This window comes from Thermobia domestica, chromosome 5 (assembly GCF_964235325.1).
Source record: "Thermobia domestica chromosome 5, izTheDome1.hap1.1, whole genome shotgun sequence".
Taxonomy (NCBI): Eukaryota; Metazoa; Arthropoda; class Insecta; order Zygentoma; family Lepismatidae; genus Thermobia; species Thermobia domestica.
In genome coordinates this window covers 200,063,929-200,087,657 of record NC_137458.1, presented here as the reverse complement: position 1 = coordinate 200,087,657, position 23,729 = coordinate 200,063,929, and the positions used below count along the sequence as shown (strand labels likewise).

The window sequence follows — 23,729 nt, the reverse complement described above, 5'->3', positions numbered from 1 at the left end:
TTTAAACTAATTCAGATTCAAATACTGATAGGTTTACAACCATAGTTACTTTCCATAGTGACGGGTTGGAAAGAAAAAAACGTTTTTTTTTTTATAAAAAAAATCCCAACCCACCTGATCCCATATGGGTTTTTCGAAATATTTCAATGTCTTTGGGATAAAAGTGTTAAAATGTGATTCGTATTTCAAGATTATCATTGTCACAACTTGCAACAATTTTCTATTCACTGCTGTTTTGAAAAAATGGCCACCATTTTGAAATTTTATGTTGGATTGCCGCCAAAATATATACAGCTTAGAGTTTCTCGTGCCTCCACTGTCAAAATATCAACTTAAAAGACCGAAAGTTGCGCGTTCTAGCGTGGATACCGCTATTTTGAAAAAAAAAAAAAAAAAAAAAATGGCCACCATTTTGAAATTTTACGTTGGTATGTCGCTAAAATCTAAACAGCAAGTTTGGTTGTACCCTGAAAATTTAAACTTAATAGACCGAAAGTGGACCCTGTAGTATGTGTGGTACAGGCAGACGAACGAACAAATGTAGATCAAATCATCCCAGGAACCTCATTGACGTTCGCCAAATATGAACACCAAATGTATTAATTTAAAACAAAGATATAGGCCTAATTCATGTTCTATAAAATAAATGTTTCAAAATGTCTTATACGACATAAATATTTTCCTACGTAAAATAAATGGTTTATAGGTGAAGTTTACGGGAATTTCCCAAGCACTTGTTGCAAAACTGTTCTTTCCAGAAAATTAATTTATATCAATTAACAAAGATGTAATTAATATTTTATAAAGGAAACTAGTCTTTGGATAGCTGAGAGCTCCGCCCCCCAGCCCCCATATTTGCTCGACCTACGGCCTCGCGCCTGTTAAATCCACAATTGTACGAAATTTCAGGTTTCTTTTCATATTTCAAACTATTTAAAAGATAAGATTCTGTATGGAGAAAACGCCCACTTAAATAACATAAGAATTTCTTCATCGCCCCTTTGGACAGCTTAAAAACTAACAATATTTACTTTTGGCAATTATCCTGTGGGTTAGTCCCGGAAGGCTACAATCATGCCAAATTCCATCATTCTAATCCAGCCAGATGTGCCTAAACATTTTGGGGTGAAGATGTCCCATATAAATAACATAGAAAAGATTTTTCAGTTCCCCATAAAACCATTCTACAGTTGGAAATTTTTATTTTTGATGATTTACTTAGATAACGCTAATGAAAACGTACAGGCATGCCGAATTTCAAGTTTTTCTTCCAATTCCAAGTACCTAAAATACGAGATTATAAGTCAAGAAAGAAAAATAACCCATGGAGAATTTCTTCATCGCCCCTTTAAACTCCCTAAGAGTTAAAAATATTCTCTTTTGGCAATTTTTCTGTCGGTTAGTCCCTAAAACATACAATCATGTAAGATTTAATCATTGTAGCCCTACAGGTAGTGCCCAATAATTTTGGGTTGTATAAGGTGTCCCATATAAATAACATGGGGAAGATTTTTCAGTTCTCCATAAAACCACTCTAAAGTTCGATATTATTATTTTTAGTGATTTTTGTTGAATAATCCTATAGAAAACGTACAAACATTCTGAATTTCGAGTTTCTGTACCAATTCCAAGTACCTAAAATATGAGATTATAAATAGAAAAAACGGCCCATTTAAATAACATGGGGAATTTTTTCATCCTCCCCTTTAGACCCCCTTAAATTTTAAAATATTTATTTTTGGCAGCTTTCCTTTGAGTTAATCCCAGAAAGTTACAATCATGTCAAATTTCAACTTTCCACATCAACCGGAAGTACCCCTTTATTTTCTGTCAGTTCATGTAGTTGTATATATGTGATGCGGAAAACTAAAAGGGACCAGTTTTCGAAAAATTAATTTTACAGGAGAGCCAAATAAATGAAGAAAGTAAATTTTTGACATCAATGCGTTTATTTTTTTTCAAAGTTAATGGATTTTTTAAAGGACATTTTAAACAATATTTTAGAACAAGTTACATCTCTTAAGTAGTTTTAAGTCAATAAAGTGATTTTGTAGTTTGGAAAACTTTAACCTTGTTTTTCCCACAACAACTTTTTTACGTTAGTTATGATTAGTCATTTTATTTTAAAAAATCCAATTTTTAAGATTTTTTTTCTATAGAGGTACCTTTTTGTTCAGAATTTTAAGGTCTATTCAATGATGGTAATAACTCCATTTTGCAAATTCCCGACAAATGGTCCCTTTTAGTTTTCCGCATCACATATAGTTAGGATGTTTCAAAATCCTTTAAATGAAATTAGATGTCTTCAGCGTAAAATAAATAGTTTTACTATTAAAGTATTCAGTTCCGATGCTTTGTGCGTTCAGTTGCGTTAATTTCCCGTGAACTTCTCCCGAAAATGTAGCTTTCTTTACTGTACATCGAAACTTCCAGTAGTACGGAAGTTTGAATTCAACCATTAAGTAAGCGTTACGTAGTTTTCGGAACTCTGAGCATTAAGCTTCTTAAATTTGACAAGATTTTTTACGCTATTGCTGGTGTTGATTCTACAGAATGCTTATTTGAAGAATAGCAACAAATAACTGAACTAAACTGTTGTTTGGGAAAACCAAATTTTACTAAAGAATATTTATGTTACCATCAAAGGTAATAAAAAATAATACTAATAGTTTTACTACTACACTGCATATTCACTGGTAGTACCAGCACTGCCGTGTCGTGACAAAACGCTGTAACTTTGGCGGAGAAGTTTTGCGAAAATGAGCCGTAAAGTTTTCATCCGAAAATGTGATCTGTATCGTGTAGAACCAGTGTAACTAGGCAATAATGGTCAACCAATCAATTTTCACCAAATTTAATCACACAACATGCATTTACGTAACATTACATGTAACCACGTGTTTCAAAAGTCAACATACACTGGTTCTACACGATACAGATCACATTTTCTGATGAAAACTTTACGGCTTATTTTCGCAAAACTTCTCCGCCAAAGTTACAGCGTTTTGTCACGACACGGCAGAGCACTTAGGGCCTTAAACCCATCAAACGTATGAGGAATAACGTTCCCTTGGCTTCGCAAAGTCGGCGAGCACACTATTGAGGAAAGTATTTTCTAAAGTATAAAATTGCATTTTTTTTTTCAAATAAGCTATAAGCATAATCCATACATTAATTTGTTATATAATTATCTCAAGCTAAGGTAGGTTTTTATTATTATTATTATTCAGTTCATTCAGGTCTTATGTTGAATGTTGTTATATACCTTAACGCGAAATCATCTAATTCATCCAAGGAAAGTCCAAAACCTGATAAAAATCACTTTCAATGTGATCACCTTAGTTGGGCCACATTAACAAAGCTGGGCCGATTTGGGCAAACCCTGATAGTGACACAGTTTTAAATTTATCAAAACTTGAAATATTCTATATATATATATATATATATATATATATATATATATGTATTTATATATATATATATATAAAACTACGCCAAGCCAAAACCCTGTGAACAGCATTTAAAATACTTGAAAGGGAACAAGCCCTGGACCGAAACCAACTATGTAGGCCTATCTTAAAATAATTGAAGAAATTTTATTGTGATAAATATAGTTGAGCAGCTTGATTCATGAATAACTATTTCTCCCGAATATTATAACGAGAACAAAATTTTCATAAATAATAGTCGAACTGCTTTACCATTCCTTTTTAACCATTTGTACAGCTCAAACTCCTTTTCAAATGACACTAAACGGGAAGGTTCTAGAACACAAGTCCCCACATATAGGTTAGTAGCTAGGTTGGTTCCTTTCTGTACCAAAGTTTAATATTTAATTCACATAGTATCTCCGAGCGAGCGTTAGCGAGTGAAGGCGGGTTAGAGCCCTGCAGGGCACTTTGTTTTCTGTCTTTATTACAGCTGAATGGGAAGGGGAACCTGTGTTCTAGAACCTTGCCATACTAAACGTTATCAATATTTTGTATGTGGTCCAGTAATGTTGTTGACGAAATTAGAAGTGTGGCTCACAATTAAATGTCAGCACTGACCATTAAGGACGAATAACTACTGAAAAAGGTTGTTAATTTCATTGATACGTACTAATGTAGACAACCGATATAAAGGAACATCCAGCACGTTAAAAATATGCCGCGAGGAAAAGAGCTTTAAACGGTACAAAGCAACACAATAACATGCGCGAAATGTACCTGCAACAACGAAGCACAGCACGAAGTCAAATCATAAACAAGACCACATGAAGAAGAACACTATCACATCATGACGTCGTCATATCCTCCTTTCTGCACTCAAACAGAGAAGCAACAGTAAGTCATTACGTGACTCGATACTGGTAACTAGGCTTGGCAAAAACCATGGTTTTTATTAAAAAAACAAAAAAAAAAAATTTTTTTTTGGTTTAAACCAGGCTTTTATGGTTTAAATGATTTGCTCTATATATTCATATCATATATGGACAGAAATAAGTTTGTTTCGCCGTGATGTTATTATGCAACAACCGGGTTATGCTGGAAGGGGTCACATAAGCTTAAAGCGGAATAAAAACCGCTTCTCGAGTTACAGCCGAGAGAAATTGTCCTCCATTTGAACTCAGAACCAGGACTAATTGGCCACAAATGTGATACGTCTGCCGACTCACCAAAGAATCCTGATTTAAAAAAAAAAAAAAAAAAAAAAAAAACCGTTATACTGATCTTTACATACTTCTTAATATAACTGTCAAGAGTCATTTCAGAAGGACATAAAGATAAACAGTTGCACAAGTGAAACCATTACACAGAATTACATATGAACAATTTCAAAGTACTACGGAGTACAGAAGAACTAATTTAGTTCAAGTTAGTTAACAACGATTTTTATTGGTCCAAATTAAAGAAATACACCGACTTAATCTGCATATCAATAAGAAAAGTGAATAAAGATACGAATTATTTGAGTCCACTTTGGCTCAAACTCATTTATACATAAATAGATACCAAAGATACTTATTTCACTAAATGCCTCTCGTGGGGTCTGTATGACCCCCCCCCCACACACACACACAAAGTACGGCATTTTCGATGTATTTTATCAATAGTAAACATTGAAACGAAACAATATTTAGAATTTTTCTTCCATTGCAATTACATAACAATAATAACAACTACAAAAAAATCACAAAATAAACATTTGCTTTTGTAGTATAATCTTTTTGAGTAATGAATGGGGAATTTAGGTCTGAATATAATACGAATAATATACGGGAGTGAAACGTGATAACCCACAAATGTGTGTTCATCAAGATTTTACAAACACTTACACTTTTACGAACATTTTTTGTTTTTTGGTTTAAACCAGTTGGTTTTTTGAAAAAAAAAAAAAAAAAAAAAAAAAAAACAGCTGGTTTAAACCAGCCAACCCTGCTGGTAACAAACCTAGAAGATCAAATACGTTATCAAAACTGGACCAAAAAATTCCAAGTCTCTGAATCAAATAAAGAAAGAAAAAAAAACGAATGTGGAATTTCCATGCATGCAAAAATTGTGATATTTACGTGAGAAACGAATCTTTGTTAAGGCGCATACACAACGTCGCAATCGCGCCTGCCTTCTACGGACCCACCCCTCTGAAGGCTCGTAGGTCACTCAGGTTCATCATGTCTAGATTAGATGCAGAAGTAGTTTGTAGTGACTGCTCATACTTGTGCCAGTGGTTACCAGAAAATAAATCCCGGCACAGAAAAGTCAGCAATTTAGTGTGAAATGAATTGATTAAATTACACAGAAGAGGCCCAAACTTACCTTCTCGTAGGGGGCTCAATGGTAGAGCGCTTATCTCTTGTGCATGGGGTCTCTGATTCAATTCCCGATCAAGTAAGCTTGTGCTACACAACATTGTGTCCGTGGGTTTCCTTACCGAGTACCCTTGTTTCCTCCAATCTCATTCCACCAATTCTTCCCTCATTCGCTTGCCTTAATCGTTTGTGTCCTTTAACCTAAAGAGCATAACCATGGGTCGTTTAACCGAAACATTTCATTTTAATTTTACCTTACCGTAAAGATTATACGATTTTAGGTGAAAACAAAGGGAGATATGTGACATATCTTCTAGGGTGCATTTTTCGAAAACAAAATCTTGTCTTGCACTACGAACGTTATTCTTATTTAGGATTCCGTCTTGACAATGTAGAGAAAAGTAAAATATTGTGAAAATGGAATCCTTAGGAATAAAATTCTTGATGCAAGGTAATTAATATTTTAAGATACGTGATATTCAGAATTTACATATGACTAACTCATTTATGGCTTCACATTATAACGTAATGCAATTTGTATTGGAAACTGGACCAGTTGCATGAAACATAATTACAACACAACACACACAAAAAAGTATATTACGATGCCCGGTGGGAGCTTATGTGGTTCGAATCCCACGTTAAGCTCTGATTCCTAGTCTCATTTAGCCTCCATGCTGAAAAGGACGTTGAACCCAAATCCAACCAAGAAGTACATACCGTCTGTCTTTGTAGCCTTAATATTATATCGGCGGAGCAGGAAGTTTAGTGGCCGTTTGGGAACGAAACGTTTGGGCTCAGAACCGATATCTCAATAGATTAATCTACTTAAATGGGTTATAATGTATTCAATAACTAGGACCCAGATGTCTACGCACTAAAAACCTTAAAAGTAGGCACAAATATAAACAAATAACTGCACAACTTAAAACTAAAAAAATTCAGAAAGGTGAAATTTATTTTATTTTATTTTTTTTTTAAAGGGCCTATCATCAAACTCTAAATTTTTGTTACGTTATATAATGTCCTATGATAAACAGTCACTGAAAGTCTCAGTTGCATTTAATGCTTGGTTTAGTTCTAATAAATTTTTGTATAACGCAGAAAGAAAAATATACGGCTCTAATTATTTTGTTTGTAGAATGATATACCCTAATTTCAGGAAGAGCTTCGTTGCTAAGCGGTTAGCGTACTCGCCTTTGGCGTGGGAGACCCGGGTTCGATTCCCGGGGATTTTATGTGGTTCGAATTCCACGTTATTCAGTAGTAGTCGCATCTCATATAATCTCGGAACGTTAAAATCAACTCAACACCTAATTTCAGGAAGATCGGAGACCATGACATGCAGAATTTTTTTTTCAGCATGAATCTGTATTGGACAACATAAAATTTACTGTAGGCATCCTATGACACCCCAAAATAAATTTCTGTGAAGTTACCTTTATATCATCTCTAACGTAAAGGAATAGGCATTTTTGATTTTCATAACTTCACAGCTATTCATAACATTGTATTACTGCTTATTACTATGTATTTGCAACAGAATTAATTGGAAAGGAAATGACAGTGAAATCTAATATAGATATTGAATAATTTATTTTTGTCTTATCTTACATTTCTCAGACATTATCATTCTATGACAGAATTATGGGCCAAACCCCGCAAGTATTCTACAATGTCAACAGTTTCAAAATTCTGTACAATACAGCGAATTCTCTCTGCCTGAATATTTTTTTTTCCTTTCTTATGCGACTCTTCTCCTCAAAGCATTACCTCGTACACTAAGTTCGGCACTTTTGTCTCTCTCCCTCCCCCCCCTCCCTCCCCGAAGTGCATTAATAAAGCGCCCCAAATCGACGGATGGTCCATTTTGAAGCTCCGACTGCAGTCCACGGTGAACAGCTTCGGTGTGGTGTTCTTTATTGACTATGGTCATTCAGAACTGTCATACAAATTCCACATCCTTATTGGAAATAATGCTGTTCTTCTTGAGCCATACATTTTAATAATTTATTATAGAAAAGGAAAGTGCAAAAATGAAAATATGTATAGTATTGTATACATTTTAAGATAAATTCTATAAGGTCGAACTCAAAAAATCAAGTATACAATGCAGTGTGAATATATAGTTACATCTTTAAAATAAGTAAATATTGACGAAAGAGTGCTTTTTTTTTTTTTTTTTTTTACACACACACAAATTATATTTCTTTACTACATATGTCCTAGCTTATTAATAAAACTAAGCCACATAATACGGAGTACGGATATCGCGTCCCGGATAGTCTAGAGTCTGCTGTAGTTCCTTCCTGTTTCTTTTCAACTGGTAAAGACAAGTTGTGCATGATGTGCAGAAACTTTGCTGTGTTCAAGATGTTATTTTTTAGTTTTAGCAAAATTATTTGTGGAAGTGTTTCGAATTTCCCAGTGTCCAAACATCCGGGCTCTAGTTATGAAATACACTATCACGTATATAACCTATTTGGATAAAAGGTTTTACGCCCAAACGGCCGCCCCTAAACGTCTCCGCCCAAACGGTCACGTTCAGATGTCATGGTCGACATTTGGACGTGCTGTTTGGGCGTAAAACCTTTTATCCAGATAGATTTATCTACCTACATACAGGGGTTGGACAAAAAATCTACAACATTTGCAAGTGTGGAAATTAGAGATGCAAAAAAGCCGGCTTTTTTGAATCGATGGTTTTTTGCACATAAAAAGCCGGCTTTTTTGGGAAAAAAACGAGAATTTTGGAAATTTTGGCTTTTTTCATTTTCATGATTTTTCTATTTGAATAGCTTTCTTATAGTATACTCTAAAGTTAAGTAAGATTTCATGACCTAAATACCATATTTCGCTCTGGAATTCACCATCATGATGGATGGAGCACATGTTTTATGAATTAAAGTAAACATACAGTACGTAGTATTTGAGGGCAATTGCAGAGGATATTTAACTTTATTTTAAGTTCTGAGTTTTCGACATTTTTTTCTTCTCTATGTCATTTCTTTTTCAGTCACCGTGTTTCATTTCTTAAAGATTAGCAGGCCTACTCTAGCTCCTAGCACATAAGTTAAACTTATATTTTTCAATATATCCGTCAGAGCGTACGTTTCTCAGTATATTTGTCAGAGTGCACTTCCACATTTTTGTTATACTGTAGCTGTGCAATGATTTAGCAATAATCTTCCGGATACAACCATGAATACAGTTTTATAGAAATAATCAGTAGCAGATTCAGAAAAGTATTTTGGGAGGGGTTTCTCTGCTTAATGTTTGAGTACGATATAGGCATAACTAATATTTCATTTTATTTGTATCCAGCAATAATCTTCCGGATACAACCTTGAAGACCATTTTATACTGATAATCAGTGGCGGATTTAGAAAAGTATTTTGGGAGGGTTTTTCCATATTAATGTTTAGTTTTTCTAAAAATACCTAATTTTTATTTGAGGAGAGCTTGAATCTTATGAGTAAAGGCATAACAAATATTTCGATTGTTTTAGAAATTCCGTAATTTCGGGATACAGGCTTCAATCTGTAAGACATCCCCGCCCTAATCCCCTTCGCAAATCCGTCACTGCTGGTAATTAGTAATAACAACGATTTAAAAACGATAAAGGAAGTCGGCCAGGATTCACAGTACACGCACTATCTCTACATTCACAGATGGAAAATTAAAAAAAAAAAAAAAAAAAAAACTCGTCAAAATGCTCGAATTCGGGGTTGAATCCCGGACTTCCCGATAGAAGTGCAAAAACTAACCACTCACTCATGGTTGTTGTGCAGTTGTGCTTAACTTAAATATATTCTCTCTCTCTATGACTCATGGAATCCGAAGGATCAATGCCGCGTTCACAAAAGCTCTCCACTGACATCTATCCTTAGCCAACTGGATCAAGTTTTTACTTTCTATTCCTATTTCTGCGAGGTCCATCTTACTGCCCTCCCATCTGCGCCTAGGTCTTCCTAATGCACGTTTTCCGATTGGATTTCCAGTTAAAACTTTGAAAGCGTTCCTACCTTCTTTCATTCTGGTTACATGACCTACCCACCTGAGCCTCCTAGACTTGATGACCGTAACGATGTTTAGTAAACCGTATAAATTATGCAGTTCTTCGTTATGAAGTTTCCTCCATTCCCGTTCCTCTTGTGTCCGAGTATTCGTTTCAGGATATTATTTTCAAATACTTTCAGTCTGCGTTCTTCCCTCATCGCAAACGACCATGTTTCACAACCATACAGAACAACAGGCATCGTTTTACATATTTTAAGCTTTAAATTCCTCGACAGAATTCGCGACTACAAAAATTTTGAACTGAATAATAACACGAATTTTCTGATTTCAGTCGACATTTAATTTCTTTCTGGATATGATTTTGGTCTGTTAATATTGATCCTAGATATTTGAAAGTATCCGCTTTGTCGAAAGTATTATTTGATATTTTAGCGCATCTACAATTTCCCGTATTATGATCCCGGTATTTAGGTTTCTCTGCATTTACTTCTAAACCAATGTCGCTGTAAGCGTTTAATAACGCCTATGCATTTCTTTCTATTGTTCTCCCATCATCGCCTATTAAATTTACATCATCATCATACGCCATAACCTGGTGAATACCATTCAGCTCTAGGGCCTGGTTGCTATCTATAATTTTCCTTATAGCGTGCTCCGGAACAATGCTGAATAATAATGGCGATAGCGAATCTCCTTGTTTCAAACCATTCTCGACGTTGAAGCTCATGGACAAGAATTTTTCTACTCGGACTTTACTCTGGGATTCATTTAAAAACATTTTAATTAACCTAACTACCTTTTTCGGTATTCCGAATTCTGTAAGAATTGTACAATACTCCCCTCCTATCCGAGTCGTAAACCTTTTTAAAATCAATAAACAGTTGATGTACTGGGTAATATATTCCCATTTCTTTTCAAGTATTTATCGAATAGTAAATATCTGGTCGATAGTTGATCGATTTTCCTTAATCCACACTGATAATCTCCAATAATTTCATCTGCGTATAGAATCAGTCTTGTTAATATAATGTTAAGAGAAATTCCTCGCTAATTATTACAGTAAGTTTTGTCGCCTTTCTTATGAATTGAAATAGTGATTGATTCTTTCCACTCTTCTTAAATGTACTCCATAGTTTTTTTTTTTTTTTTTTTTTGAACAAAAAAGTAGAATTCCTGTCCTTAAAAATTCAGAAACCTTCAGGACTGGATAAACTGTGATGGTGGTTATAAGTTAATTTTGTTGCACTAAATAATACATCAAACAATATCTCCCTGTTAATGTTTCCATGGTACGAAATTTCAGCGATTTTTGTTTGTGTAAAATGCAAAATCAATTTAATACGTAATATTTCATTTCGATTCTTGAAGTTGTTTTAAAGTATGTTGGCAGCCCTGAAGTCACATTTAGACCTCAAAGGACCTATTTAGACCTCACGAGGACCGAAATGGATAGTGAAGTTCGGTATAGACCTCATAGGTATTTGGGTGCTTGGAAAAACCGGTCTGAACGGGACCTTTTTGGCCTGAATAAACCTCATGCATCTATCTATCTATCTTTCTCTTTCTCTGTATATATATATATATATATATATATATATTGTCATTCATGTTTTCTAGGCCAGCGTGCTGTATAGAAAATTAGTGACGTATTTCAAGTTTACGTATCTAACTAAGCTAATGAGGTTAAGCAAAAAAATAAAATAAAAAAAATTGTCAGGGAAAACAGTTTACAAAACTCTGTGGAAACTTTGTGAAACAGAAGTTTTTTTGCTGTAGATTACGCCATTATATCGTTTTTATACACCAGCAACCCTTAATATTCATTTTTAAGCGTACTTTTTCTTTTTAAAAATCGGTTTTTCGAACCACAATCTTGAGTTTTATCATTTTCGTATTTTCCACGGAGTTTACCATTCGACTGTTTTATCGTTGAGCGTTTTTCTTTCCTTATTTCTTGCAGAAGAACCAGAAACAAGTGTGCAGTTTGCGTTTTATAGAGCTATTTTGAAAGATTCACTACATATATATGCAAATGCGCATTATGTTATTACTATACTGCACTATCGTGTCCAAGATAATTTCATGACAGAAGAACAGTGTTACAGAATGTATGAAAGATGGTGAAATATTAAGTTCGGATGATTTCAGGGTTGTAAATCCTATTTTGAATTCTTACAGGGTTGTGCATTGTAATAAGCTGCGCAATATAAAGAAAATATGATGTAGATACATCACTCTGAGACAGGGGGCGCGGTGGCTCAGTGGTAGAGCGTTCACCTCTGGTGCTTGGGGTCCCGGGTTCGATCCCAGCCCCCGCCAAGTGAACTTTGTGGTGGACAAACACCGTGCTCGTGGGTTTTCTCGGGGTTCTCCCGTTTCCTCCCACTTTCTTCATTCCACCATTTCACTCATCTCTCATAATCACCGTCTCCTTTAGCCTAACCGGCATAACCGTGGGACGTAAAACTTAAAGATCACTCTGAGACAATTAAACAGTTAATGGTAACTGTTAAGTTAAACAGAAATGTAGTTGTTGATTTTAATGTTATATTGGTTACCTCAGAAAACCAGACGAGCAAAATTTCTTACAGCTTTTCATCGGCGGAAGTAGGATCGTTATTAAGCGCGAATTGATGTAAATATACATAAATGTAAGCTAATACAGAAGGTTGCTCACTGTATATCCGAGCATTTTCCATTTGGTACTGTAACCTGGCATATCGCGCTTGAACTATGTTTGCGGGCGGAAGCAGTGTTATGTATAACCTTGTACGTGCGTGAGTGTTGATTGTGTTATCAAATGGCGTCGAAAATCAACCGGTATTGGAAGGGTTACGGAATGGCCCTTTCAGTGGTGGGTTTTCGTACATACGCGTTATGAATCAGTGTCGGGAGAATGAGTTTAGACTCGAGGTGACTACTGCGAAAGCCACATTGTAGCATGTTACACACAACAGGCTCCTCTTGCAAAACATTCACCCATAAAAACCACCAGAAGAAGGTCTGCAAGCAAAATGACACCCTTAGTGCAAGGGAGATCCGTCAATTGGCGTGCCAAGAAATCCCCCAAAGCAACATATGGGCCACAAAATTCCACTTCACACCGTGAAGCGCCTCAGATTGAAGTCTGTGGAAGGCCCGTGTACACCATCTGCTACTGCATCACATTGCCGAACGTAAGACGAACTGCAGGAAACTGTATGAAGAGTACCTGGCGGGCTCCAAATGGAAGAAAGTAGTCACAATGTATGAATTATATATCCATCTCACTGCTGGTGATCACATTCGGGCGATCATATACCGTGACATTGACGGCAAGGGACGCAGCAATTTGTTCGTCTTGTTCGCAGCAACTTTATTCGCGGAAAGTTTCCTTGTGTCTTTATGGTTGTTATGGAATTTGGATATGAGAGTAATAGATGATATGCAAAGTGGACAAAAACGTGAAGGTAAAGCAGAATACTTCCAAGAATCCATTCTCACTCCTTTCTATCGGCGAGACTTCCTACAGTTGTATAGAATTTACGCAAACCCGGTGATGATCCATATAGACAAGGCTCGAGTCATACCGTCAGAACATCATTACGTTTTTATCAGGAAATGGCAGAGATATTAGGAATTCGTGTCATTCCGTTGGAAGACATTCCTATGAAAAGCCCGGATTCCAGTCTAATGGAATTCTGCGCATTTAAACTGTTGAAACGACGTCTCCAACATCGCCACCCGCGCACCTGGGCTATGGAAAGCTTGCAGGGAGGAGAGGGACAGAATTCCCATGCTTGTCCTGCACTGGAGCTTGCTGCAATGGAAATTGAGGTGCCGTGTGATAATCCACAATGCTGGGAGTCCAATAGAACATGATCGATGGTGGCGGTGCGGTATCTCTTAAGGTGAGTACTCGTAAAAAATGGTCGGATATAAAGCGAACAATCTTCTGTAATAAATGCCTTTAGAAGAACCCTATCTTTCTTTCAGTTGTTGGATACTACTAATTTAAAATGGGTAAGGGTTATTTTAACATAATGAAGCAGCAGCATTATTCTTGCACTTCAAATACTCAAATACCTCTTCCTAACAAAAGGTAAAATTGCCATGGAAGTTACCTTAAAATAACCTTTTTTAAGTCTCATTTACTTATAGAAAAACATTTTTTTTTTAAAGTTTATCGTCCTGTGATTATACACCGGGGGAAACAACTCCGAGAACACTCACACTCCTGGTGTTTGTCCACCACAAAGTCCAGGGACCTCACGCATTAGAGATAGGAGTAACAAACAAATCATTATATGTTTTGTAAAGATTCATAATTTTAAAGATTCTTCTTATCGTGTTTGTATGTTTATTTTGAATACTAATTACAAAGCTACTTGCAAAGCACTTTACAGAAAATAAATTCTGTAAGCCTTTGTCGTTTTTCCTGAAGAAAAAAAAAAAGCTTCAAAAATGCAACTCGTTTTATGCACAGCAGAATTTATTCAGATTTTGATTTCTTTGTTGCTCGTTTGTATTACAGACATTACAAGAAAATATGATTTTACTTTAATTCTTGAAATCTTGAACCATTGTAGAAACAAAGACCAGTGTCCCCTCAGACCCCAATGCAAAAAACAGGTGGCGTGAATCACCTGTTATACCAGAAAAAGCAGAATGCTTTGAAATGTTCTTGCTTATTTCGATGGGTTTCTCATAAATTTTCGTTTTCGCTCGAAGGAAGGTAGCCAGACAAAGGTATGTTATGGGGACATTTGAATTGGCCATGAAACAATTAGCAAACCGCGTGAATCAAATGGTTAATCATTGCAGTCTATTTGTAGTACGATATTTCCCCTGCTTCCGTCGCTTTTTTATCGTTCAAGATTAAAAATATACGAGGGTCATTTCAAAAGTTCTGCAAACTGAAAGATATGGAAGTAAATAATTTATTGTACAAAATAATTTTACAGGCCTTCAATATGATCTCCATTCTCGCTTATGAGAGATTCTCAACGTTTTGGTAAATTCTGTATTCCGAATAGGGCACCTTCATTGTTGAGCTGTCTGATCATTTGGATCACCTCAATAGAAGCTTCAGTTGTATCGAAACATTTTCCACGGAGTGGTTCCTTCAATTTGGGAAACAAATCAGTCTGGTGGACTCAAATTAGGACTATATGGTGGGTAGGGAAGTATTTTCCTTCCATACTTGTCGAGTGTTTCCCTCACTTGTAGGGCAGTATGCGGTCTTGCATAGTCATGCAAAATGAAGACACAAGCATGTCAAGCTTCTTTGACGAATTTTCGAACGCAAAATATTTAACAGAAACAGCTTGGAGTATGCGCCTGTTAGGTCATGCGGAACCCATCTGTCAGCGGTTTTTCTCATTAACTTTTCAGTAATGATTTTGTAAACTGAAGTAACAGACATTCTGGCCTCATATGCAGTTTCCTCACATGTCTCTCATCAATCCTCTCTCAAAATACCATTCACAATAATGTCAGAGGTGTAGTCTCTTGCAGTTGATGGTTATCCACGTCTTGGGTTGTCCGCAGTGCTTACACGACCTTCACGGAAGCGAGCTGACCACCATGATACAGTGCTACGATCCACTACATTGTTTCTACAAATTTCTTGCAAAGCATTGTAAATTTCAGTTGGATTCTTTCCACGTATAGTTTCGATTTCGATATAGGACCGCTGATCACTATGTGCAATCCAACCTGAATCGGGTTCACCTTCCATTTTAATACTGAATTTCTCACAACACAGCCAAACGACAGCAAACATAGACACAACCGTCAAGCTCAAATTCTCACAACTGACATGAAATTGTACTTGATCACACCACTCAAGCACTCGCACATGCGCTGTGTAAGACTTTTGAAATGACTCTCGTAAATAATTTATCAAATTTGCGACTTAAAATTTCTGTAATTTCCTGTATTGTAGCTAATTTGTTTATCTATAATGAATTTTCACATGCATACTGTTATATTATCGTTTACTTTTTACGCTTGAGTGTGGAAAAAATACATGGAAAATAAATGAGACCTAAAGGGAATTCCTATGCATGTGAAAATTTAGGGTCCTATGCTAGGGTCATTTTTTCGAACTTATTCTCTGGAAGGCAGTCTAGTTTTTTGTGACCAGAAGTGTAGCTGCAAATGGCAGGATAAGCTTGCTTGGATGTGGCAAATTTCATTGCAGCAGAAGACAATGACATCTGCTAAGAAAATTGCCACCAGCATGCAAACATTTTTGTCCTGTGTGCGTTCCAATTTAATGATTAGGTAAAAAGTCATTTAAGCTTTAGGATGATAATGATCCTGATCTAGACTACTTACTTGCCACAGCTAGTCGCACTAAAGTGAGCAAAGGAACTGTATGCCCGTGTACATAACATCATTTCTGTTAAAACATGAATGAGATTGTAAGACTCAGGTGAAGAGCAAATTGCTATTACTATCAACATGACAGTTCCACTGTTGACAGTTCGAGTGTGTTTAGGTCATGAAAAACGCATGCACTTACGTGATATTCACCTTTGATGGACATACCATTGTGTTCATTCAACCACTGATGCGCATGTGATGGATATGTAATTAGCGATACTGCAGTAAACATTTGTTTCCAGATTATTTTACTATGGTGGCATCATCATTAATATAAAATAATTTATTGTTTGCTGACAGATATAGATGGCTTAGTGTTTACTGATAAATATAATATTTGTACCAAATTACCAAAAGTTGACACTAAAAACTCCCTATTAAGATGAATGCATCACGATGAGTGGAACAGAAACCAGTACAATAAACACTACCCTTCAACAATGTTTCTTTTTCTTTCTTTCTTTCTTTTTTCTTTTTTGTTCGTTTTTCTTTCAGTGTATGTTTTGTAACTACATTACTGTACTGTATTGTTCCACTGTAATGGTCTCCACTGAATTGTATATTAATGTATAATTTCCGACGATTGATAGTTAATAGTTTTGTTTACCAATAATTATTTCTTTGAAATGGCTAAAGTTGAAATGCTACTGTGACATAATAAGATATTGAAAAGTGTGTATTTCAATATGTATAAAGTGTGTGTATGTAAAAATGGTAAGACCAAGTATGTTGTTCTGAGACAGACAGTGGTACGTACACTACGCCATGAGATTTTTTAAAAAAATTACGTATTACGTATTAGTGTTTGAAAAGATTAATTTTATATTCTAGAAGTGTTTCAGAAATAATATCTTTTCAATACAACTAAAATATTATTGACATTAAAATCATCTTGATACACCCATGCAACTTTAAAACTAATCGACAAGAAATGTTGCCCTAATTCGGGTTATTACACGTTACAAATGTTCCAAATGAAATCATACAATATCGAATTTATTATTCATTGTTGCAAACTAAGAAAGCTACAATATCAAAAATATCCAAATTTTGGTGACGTCTACAGCTGTAATAACGCAAGTAAGATAAACAGGTTAGTGCTTATCTAAAGTAGCTACTTTATTGTTTAATTTTATGGTCGTAATATGATGGATTTCGAGTGAATAGGAAAAAAGTTACAGGGGATTGAAAATTTGACTTTTTTCAAAAGTCTTGATTTCGAAAAACTGCTTAGATAAATACTACATCCAATGGCAGAGATAGTTTTCAATAGATGTGAAGACCATAATGCCGTTTACAGCAATTTAATGTCTCAAACCATTGTGAGACGTGATAAACACTGGTAAAGTTTGCAACACAGCTCAAAATAATGTAATTGCAAGAACTTGTTGCAATTACATTTGCCAAAAACTGTTGTTGGAATGTTATTGAAGCAACAAGTTTCAAGTTTTTTTTTTTTTTTTTTTCCCACGAATATGCCATTTTAAGCAATATAGCAATTTTTATAATTATTTTTTCATATCTTTAATCGGTTTGAGATATGAAATTACTGTAAACTACCTTATGATCCTTATGCCTATTCAAAACCACGTACGCAGTTGGATATGGCACTTAATCTAAGCACTTTTTCGCAGTAAAGTCCTTTGAAGAAAGTTAAATTTTTAACTCCTTGTTACCGTGTATTTATTTCTTCGTAATGTATAATATGATGATCGTAGTATTTGGCACTAAGGTACTTTGATAAAGTGGCGGTAACACCAAGACGGCCTCAGTGGGTGGTAATTGGAACTGTCCGAACAATCGTATTCTCTTACTAGTGACATTCTAACTTAATGTGCGTCCAACGACGTTGCCATAGTTTTTTTCACCGTTAACTGTGATTAATGTGGGTTTAAGAAATCACTCTACTTCCTTCTTCTCACCCCCCCCCCCTTGCCAATGAAAGACAGATGCTTCTTTCATGTTAATTCAAGTAAATAAATAGAAATAAGATATTTTAACGTACACTGCCACATTTTAATATTTCAGAGTACATTATATTTTTATTGTTTGTTCTATGCACAGCAAGAAATGTGTTATATTCACTTTAATTTAATGGAAATGTTATAAATTATAATTTCTTCTTAAAGATATGTTTTAAAATACAAAATATATAAACTATTAACTATTAAGGAGAATGAATTCTTTTATTTATTTTGCTTATTTCAGCTTCTTTCCAACAATTCATAAAAGTAAGAATATTAATTAAATAAACTGCACTACCGTTCCGTTTAACCGTATCTCCGGGTTAACAGAATCGCTAAAAGAAATAAGCATTTACTCGTGCACGACTTTTATTTTAAAACACCAATAATAAGTAAAATATTTGTTTTTAAATGAGTAAAATCAAGAAACTGCTTTTTGCAATCGATTTAGTGTCCCAAGAATAAGTTCTGTCTCCTCCTTGAATTCCCGTAGTTTGGAAGTCTTAGTTACAGTGAAACAGTACTCACGTCCTATGTCATCAAAATGCATATGCTAAAATGGAGGAATGAAGTTTAATTTAGTATGCCAAAAATAGAATATTTCACGACGTGTTAGGGAGATGAAACTTAGTATATAAACTCATTATTAAAAGTAAGTGAGCACTTGCTCCAGCATTTTCTGAAATTCCGCTTTTAAGAGAGAAATTTCTATAATTATTTTCTCAATATGTTATAAAAGATACAGGCCACTTCACTAAACTTTCTCGCTCCAATTTCTTAAATTGTATCATATTATGCTGCAGCTATTGCTTAACATGAAATACAAACATTATGTTTTGGATAAATTTCGTTCAAAGAAAATCACGCACATGAACTTTTTCATAAGAAGTAACCAATGGCACCCTCGTATATCAGGGTTATTAATTAAATATTTGTTTATAAGGTGTCAACAAAATCACGAGAGTTGTATTTAAGGAAATCATAAAAACGAAAGAAAAACTACCATCTCTTGTAAATATTTTCTTGCTAAATGATTTACGCAACATTAAAGAGTTATTAATGCTATATAAACAAAATCGCTTGAGTTGTTTTGGAGAAATCATCCAATAATAAACAGTTTAAACTACCCCTTGCAGATTTATTCGTGAGAAATTATTTAACCCGTATTACAGGGTTATTAATCAAATTATTATGTATCGCCTGTTTCGTTTTTGAAAAATGTCAAAAAAAAAAAAAAAAAAAAAAAACTCACTCCAAGAGTAAACTACCTTGTGAATTTTTTCATAATAAATGAGTTATGCTGTTTTGTTAGGTCAATAATCAAACGTCTATTTACGAAATGTAAAAAAAAAAAAAAAAAAAAAAAAAAAAAAAGTCCTAAAAACTCAACTCTGTACTCCTTGTGGACATTTTCTGGACAAATGAGTTATTTCGTACTATCAGATTGTTATGAATCACGTATTTATGAAACACACACACACAAAGAAAAAATCGTTGGAGGCGTTTTCGAGAAATCACAAATTTTGATTTTCATCTTCCAGTAAACTACTCGTAATTTTGGCGGTAGGAAGAAAATTCGAAAAAAGCTGCTAGAAAATCTTACAAAAACCGCAAGTTTAAAATTACGTTTATATACTTTGAACCGTATGCTCTCTAGGAGACCGAACATATTTTCATTGAGACGAATAGACAACCAGAACTTTTTTTTTTGAGACAGGTAGGGATCATCCAACACACAAATTCGTTGAAATCCCGATTTTTTCATGATTGGCATACTTTCTTCTCTCCTGTCGTCGCTCGGAAGAAAAAAGAAAGTTTTCGAAAGAAGACAATCGAGATTATCTTGTCTCATCATCACGGGAAAACTGCTGAACCATTTGAAAAGAATTTTGGAACATTAGCACTTGGCTCGAGCTGGATTTTTCAAGTCACTTTCAATACAATGAGTATCCTAAAAGGTATTTTTCCTCCACACTCAAAGTGATGTTATTTATCTCATCATCATTAGAGAAACGGATAGACAGTTTCAAATGAACTTTGCAATGTAGGTAGCAGTTGACTCGAGTCGGGTTTCTTTCATGTTACTTTCATTAAAGGCGTATCCTAGGGGAAAAATGGTTCAGAAGTAGAATATCTCAAAATCTGCTTAACAGTTTAAAATCATTTTTATGAAAATAGCATTTGTGTCGCCTAAGCTTTTATTATTTAATTTCGATTCAAATATCAGTTCTAAATGCAAAGAGAGGGTTCAAATTTGATACACATTTCAAATATTCTCCATAAATCTACTCTTCCCGTGAACGGCAGTACTTCAGCCAGTTAATAATTTTATAATTAGCAGTAATAAAAATAATAATTTACCAATGTTACAGATCACCAAGGATTAACGAAGGCAAGTTTGGTCATCACATTGCTTTCTTTGTTGTTGTTCTGGGCCAACGTTCCCTGTTCCTCAATTCAAGCAATTGTTAAATTGTCTAAAGATGTAATTTAAAAACTATGAAAGTTCTGCGGAAATCGATTCAAAACAAAAAACATTAAAAATAACTATAACAAAGCATATTAAAGTATATACATTTTCTGGTGCTAAAATTCACATCATAATTGGAAAGTTTTCAAAATTATATGGCGGAAAATCTTGCCAGAATTTTCTACGATTTTCATTTTCCATCAAACGAATGGTGAGATAGTACCTTTTACTTATTAATTGTCAGAATCCTTTCTAAATTTTTCTCCATTTCTCATTGTTAAAATGGTAGAATGTTAAAATGCATTCGAACTATACCTAGATCTTTATTAAAAAGCACTTCTCAGCAATAATAATAATAATAATAATAATAATAATAATAATAATAATAATAATAATAATAGTAATAATAGAAGAGAACATTGTTCTGCCAATAAGTAGTCATATTCGATCCTGAGTACACTAGATAGATACCTCGTAGCCTATACATAGCTCTAAGCGTCTTTCCTATCTTTATCGTATAACGAAGAGAAAGGAAATTTATACCTATGTTTTTTCGGTGTCATGAGGAAAAATCAGTGAAAAAAATTAAGACTCCCTATGCTCTGGTGTAGAATTTTATAAAAATAATCGATGTAAAATATAGTGTAATTATTTAATAAAATAATTGAGAAAAATGTAATAATTTAATAAAATGTAAAGTATAATTAAAATGCACTATTCATACATTTTTGATCTCTTGTTGCCTTATCTATTATGTAAATGAGAAAGTTAGTTACTTCTTCATCATGCATTTCAGATATTATATTCAACTAGAATTGAAGAAACTTTTATATATGTAGATTGAAATCACTCTCGTGCTTTTTTTCAATAGATGCATTCATGTTTATCTTTAAAAAAAAAAGTGCATAGTCCAAAATGAATTTTTCTTTCTTTCTATGTAGAGAAGGGGGAATGAACAAACATTGACCAACTTGCCTGCACATATCGTTCGTTCCTTCTGAACGGAAGAGAAAGATATTCTGCTCAAAGTGTCAAATAATAAAGCAACAACAAGCACTCTGAGTTTCCAGGCTACATTTTTCTTCGCCAAAACATTTAAGACATTCCATTTCTTACTCAAATGACGGAGATCAGCTTTTACTCACTCTTATTCTGGCCGAGAGCTGTCAGACAGTTCGAATTTGTTGGCAACATCGGATTTCGGAGAAAGTATCTGTTTGCACTACCACGTAGTGAGAGGAGAAAGCTAATAGGTCAGTTTTCTGTACCACTCTCTAAGGCTTTTAAAGCTTTGGCAAAATATATGTGCATTACTTCATTCGCCTTACTTGCATTATTACTTTGGCAGAAACCTACAAAATTTGTTTTTATATTTGTGGTAGTGTAGCATCGTTAATTGGCAACACCCGTAACAAGTGTGCTATTGTAAGTTTTTGCTAATATGTAGATTTGGAATATGTAATAGCTGAAATTTCATACCATGCAAATATCGAAAGGGGAGAATTATTTGGCATACACTACAATACAACCAGGTTAAATGTTCCCAATCCAACATGAAGTTGTATCTTTTCAAATGGCAGTAACTCAAGATATGTAATAACTTCTTTGAAAAAATACAACTTCAAGTTGGATTGGGAACATTAACCTGGTTGTATTGTACTGTATGCCAAATAATTCTCCCCTTTCGATATTTGCATGGTATGGAATTTCAGCTATTTGTAGCTATTGATTTAAAAGTTAAAAGGGCGTATCAAGGTAAATGCTTCACCCATATATATATCAATCTTTAATATTTCATTTACTTTCAGGTGTATTACAGTACGTTATACAGCACCAGTTGAGTATATTTTCTGGCACCATAATAAAATGGGTCATTTGGCTGGAAGGTTACTAGATCTTATATCTGACATGAACTTGGAAGGTCATCCTATTTTCTTCCACATATTTAGCAATGGAGGAGCTTACTTGTATCAACATATAAGTGAAGTTTTGCAGAAAGCACAGAAGCCAAAATTAAACATCAAAGGTGCCATATTTGATAGTGCGCCTGGGGAAAGGCGTTTTTTATCTATGTATCGTGCATGGTGTGCTATCAGTGGAAATGCTTGGTATTCCAGCTTTGCTGCCTTTTTTATAACTGTCATTGTGATGCTTCACTGGCTGTGGGAGATAATTCGGAAAGCTTTACTTGAGAAGAAACTTATTACTGACCCTATTCTTTTAGTAAACGAACCATTTGATTGGCCACAATTGTTCCTGTATTCGAGAGCTGACAAATTGATTCCAGCGCAGGTGAGAGTTGCTAGTATACCTAGATATTTCGTGTAATATGTATTGTATTTTACAGTTTAACTATGAAAGAAAATGTTCATTAAATTGTAGTGCAACATAGACATTTTTCAAACTCCAATTACGAATATTGTAATATTGGGTAATATACGAATATAGTATTTTGCAATTGTATTTTGACTGCTATGTATTTTTAAAGTTAGTGCCAAAGGCTTTTCTTCCCTTAAACTCTTCATTCTAATGCAGAAGGATCCCTGGTTCAACCTCAGGCCATGTGGCCTTGGTACGGATAACATCGTAATCATCGGGCTCTCGTTTCTTAAACAATCTTCATTTCACCAATGCCTTGAGCGTAATTCATTTGCAGTCATCAGTTATATGCCTGTATATCTCCTTTAGTCTAAAGGACATAATATTAAACTAAAGAATTCATTCCATTTTAAATGTCTTAAATTCTTGGTTAACAGTAGTAGTACAAAAGATTGGATAATTGAGTTTCAGTTAAGCCAGAATGAACAAATGAAACGAATAATAGGAGTTTCTCCTAACGAAGAAACATTTGGAAATATTTTATGAGTATGAAAGTCAAAAGAAACTTACGTTTTTCCATTCTTTCCTTGAAAAAAAGAAAAACAATAGACTAAATAAGGTATGGAAGCTTTTTATATATTATTATTTGGAGTTCAACGTTCAACATTTTGTTTTAGCAGGACGTTGTGTAAGACTTGCAACTAGAGTTTAGTGTGAGATTCAAAATCCCAACTTCCAGCGACTCCGGGTAGAAAGCATACTTGCTTAGTACTCGGCTAGTAGATACCGTGAACAA

At 34.6% G+C, this 23,729-nt stretch overlaps 1 protein-coding gene across 1 annotated transcript in view; it reads left to right on the top strand.

The window, feature by feature from the left end:
- Window positions 1-23,729, top strand: part of LOC145686341 (transmembrane protein 53) — a 40,536-nt gene that overhangs the window by 1,394 nt on the left and 15,413 nt on the right. The window contains exon 2 of the mRNA XM_081759569.1: window positions 22,423-22,906. Coding sequence (XP_081615695.1) covers window positions 22,423-22,906 — 484 coding nt within the window. The remainder of the gene's footprint in view (window positions 1-22,422; window positions 22,907-23,729) is intronic.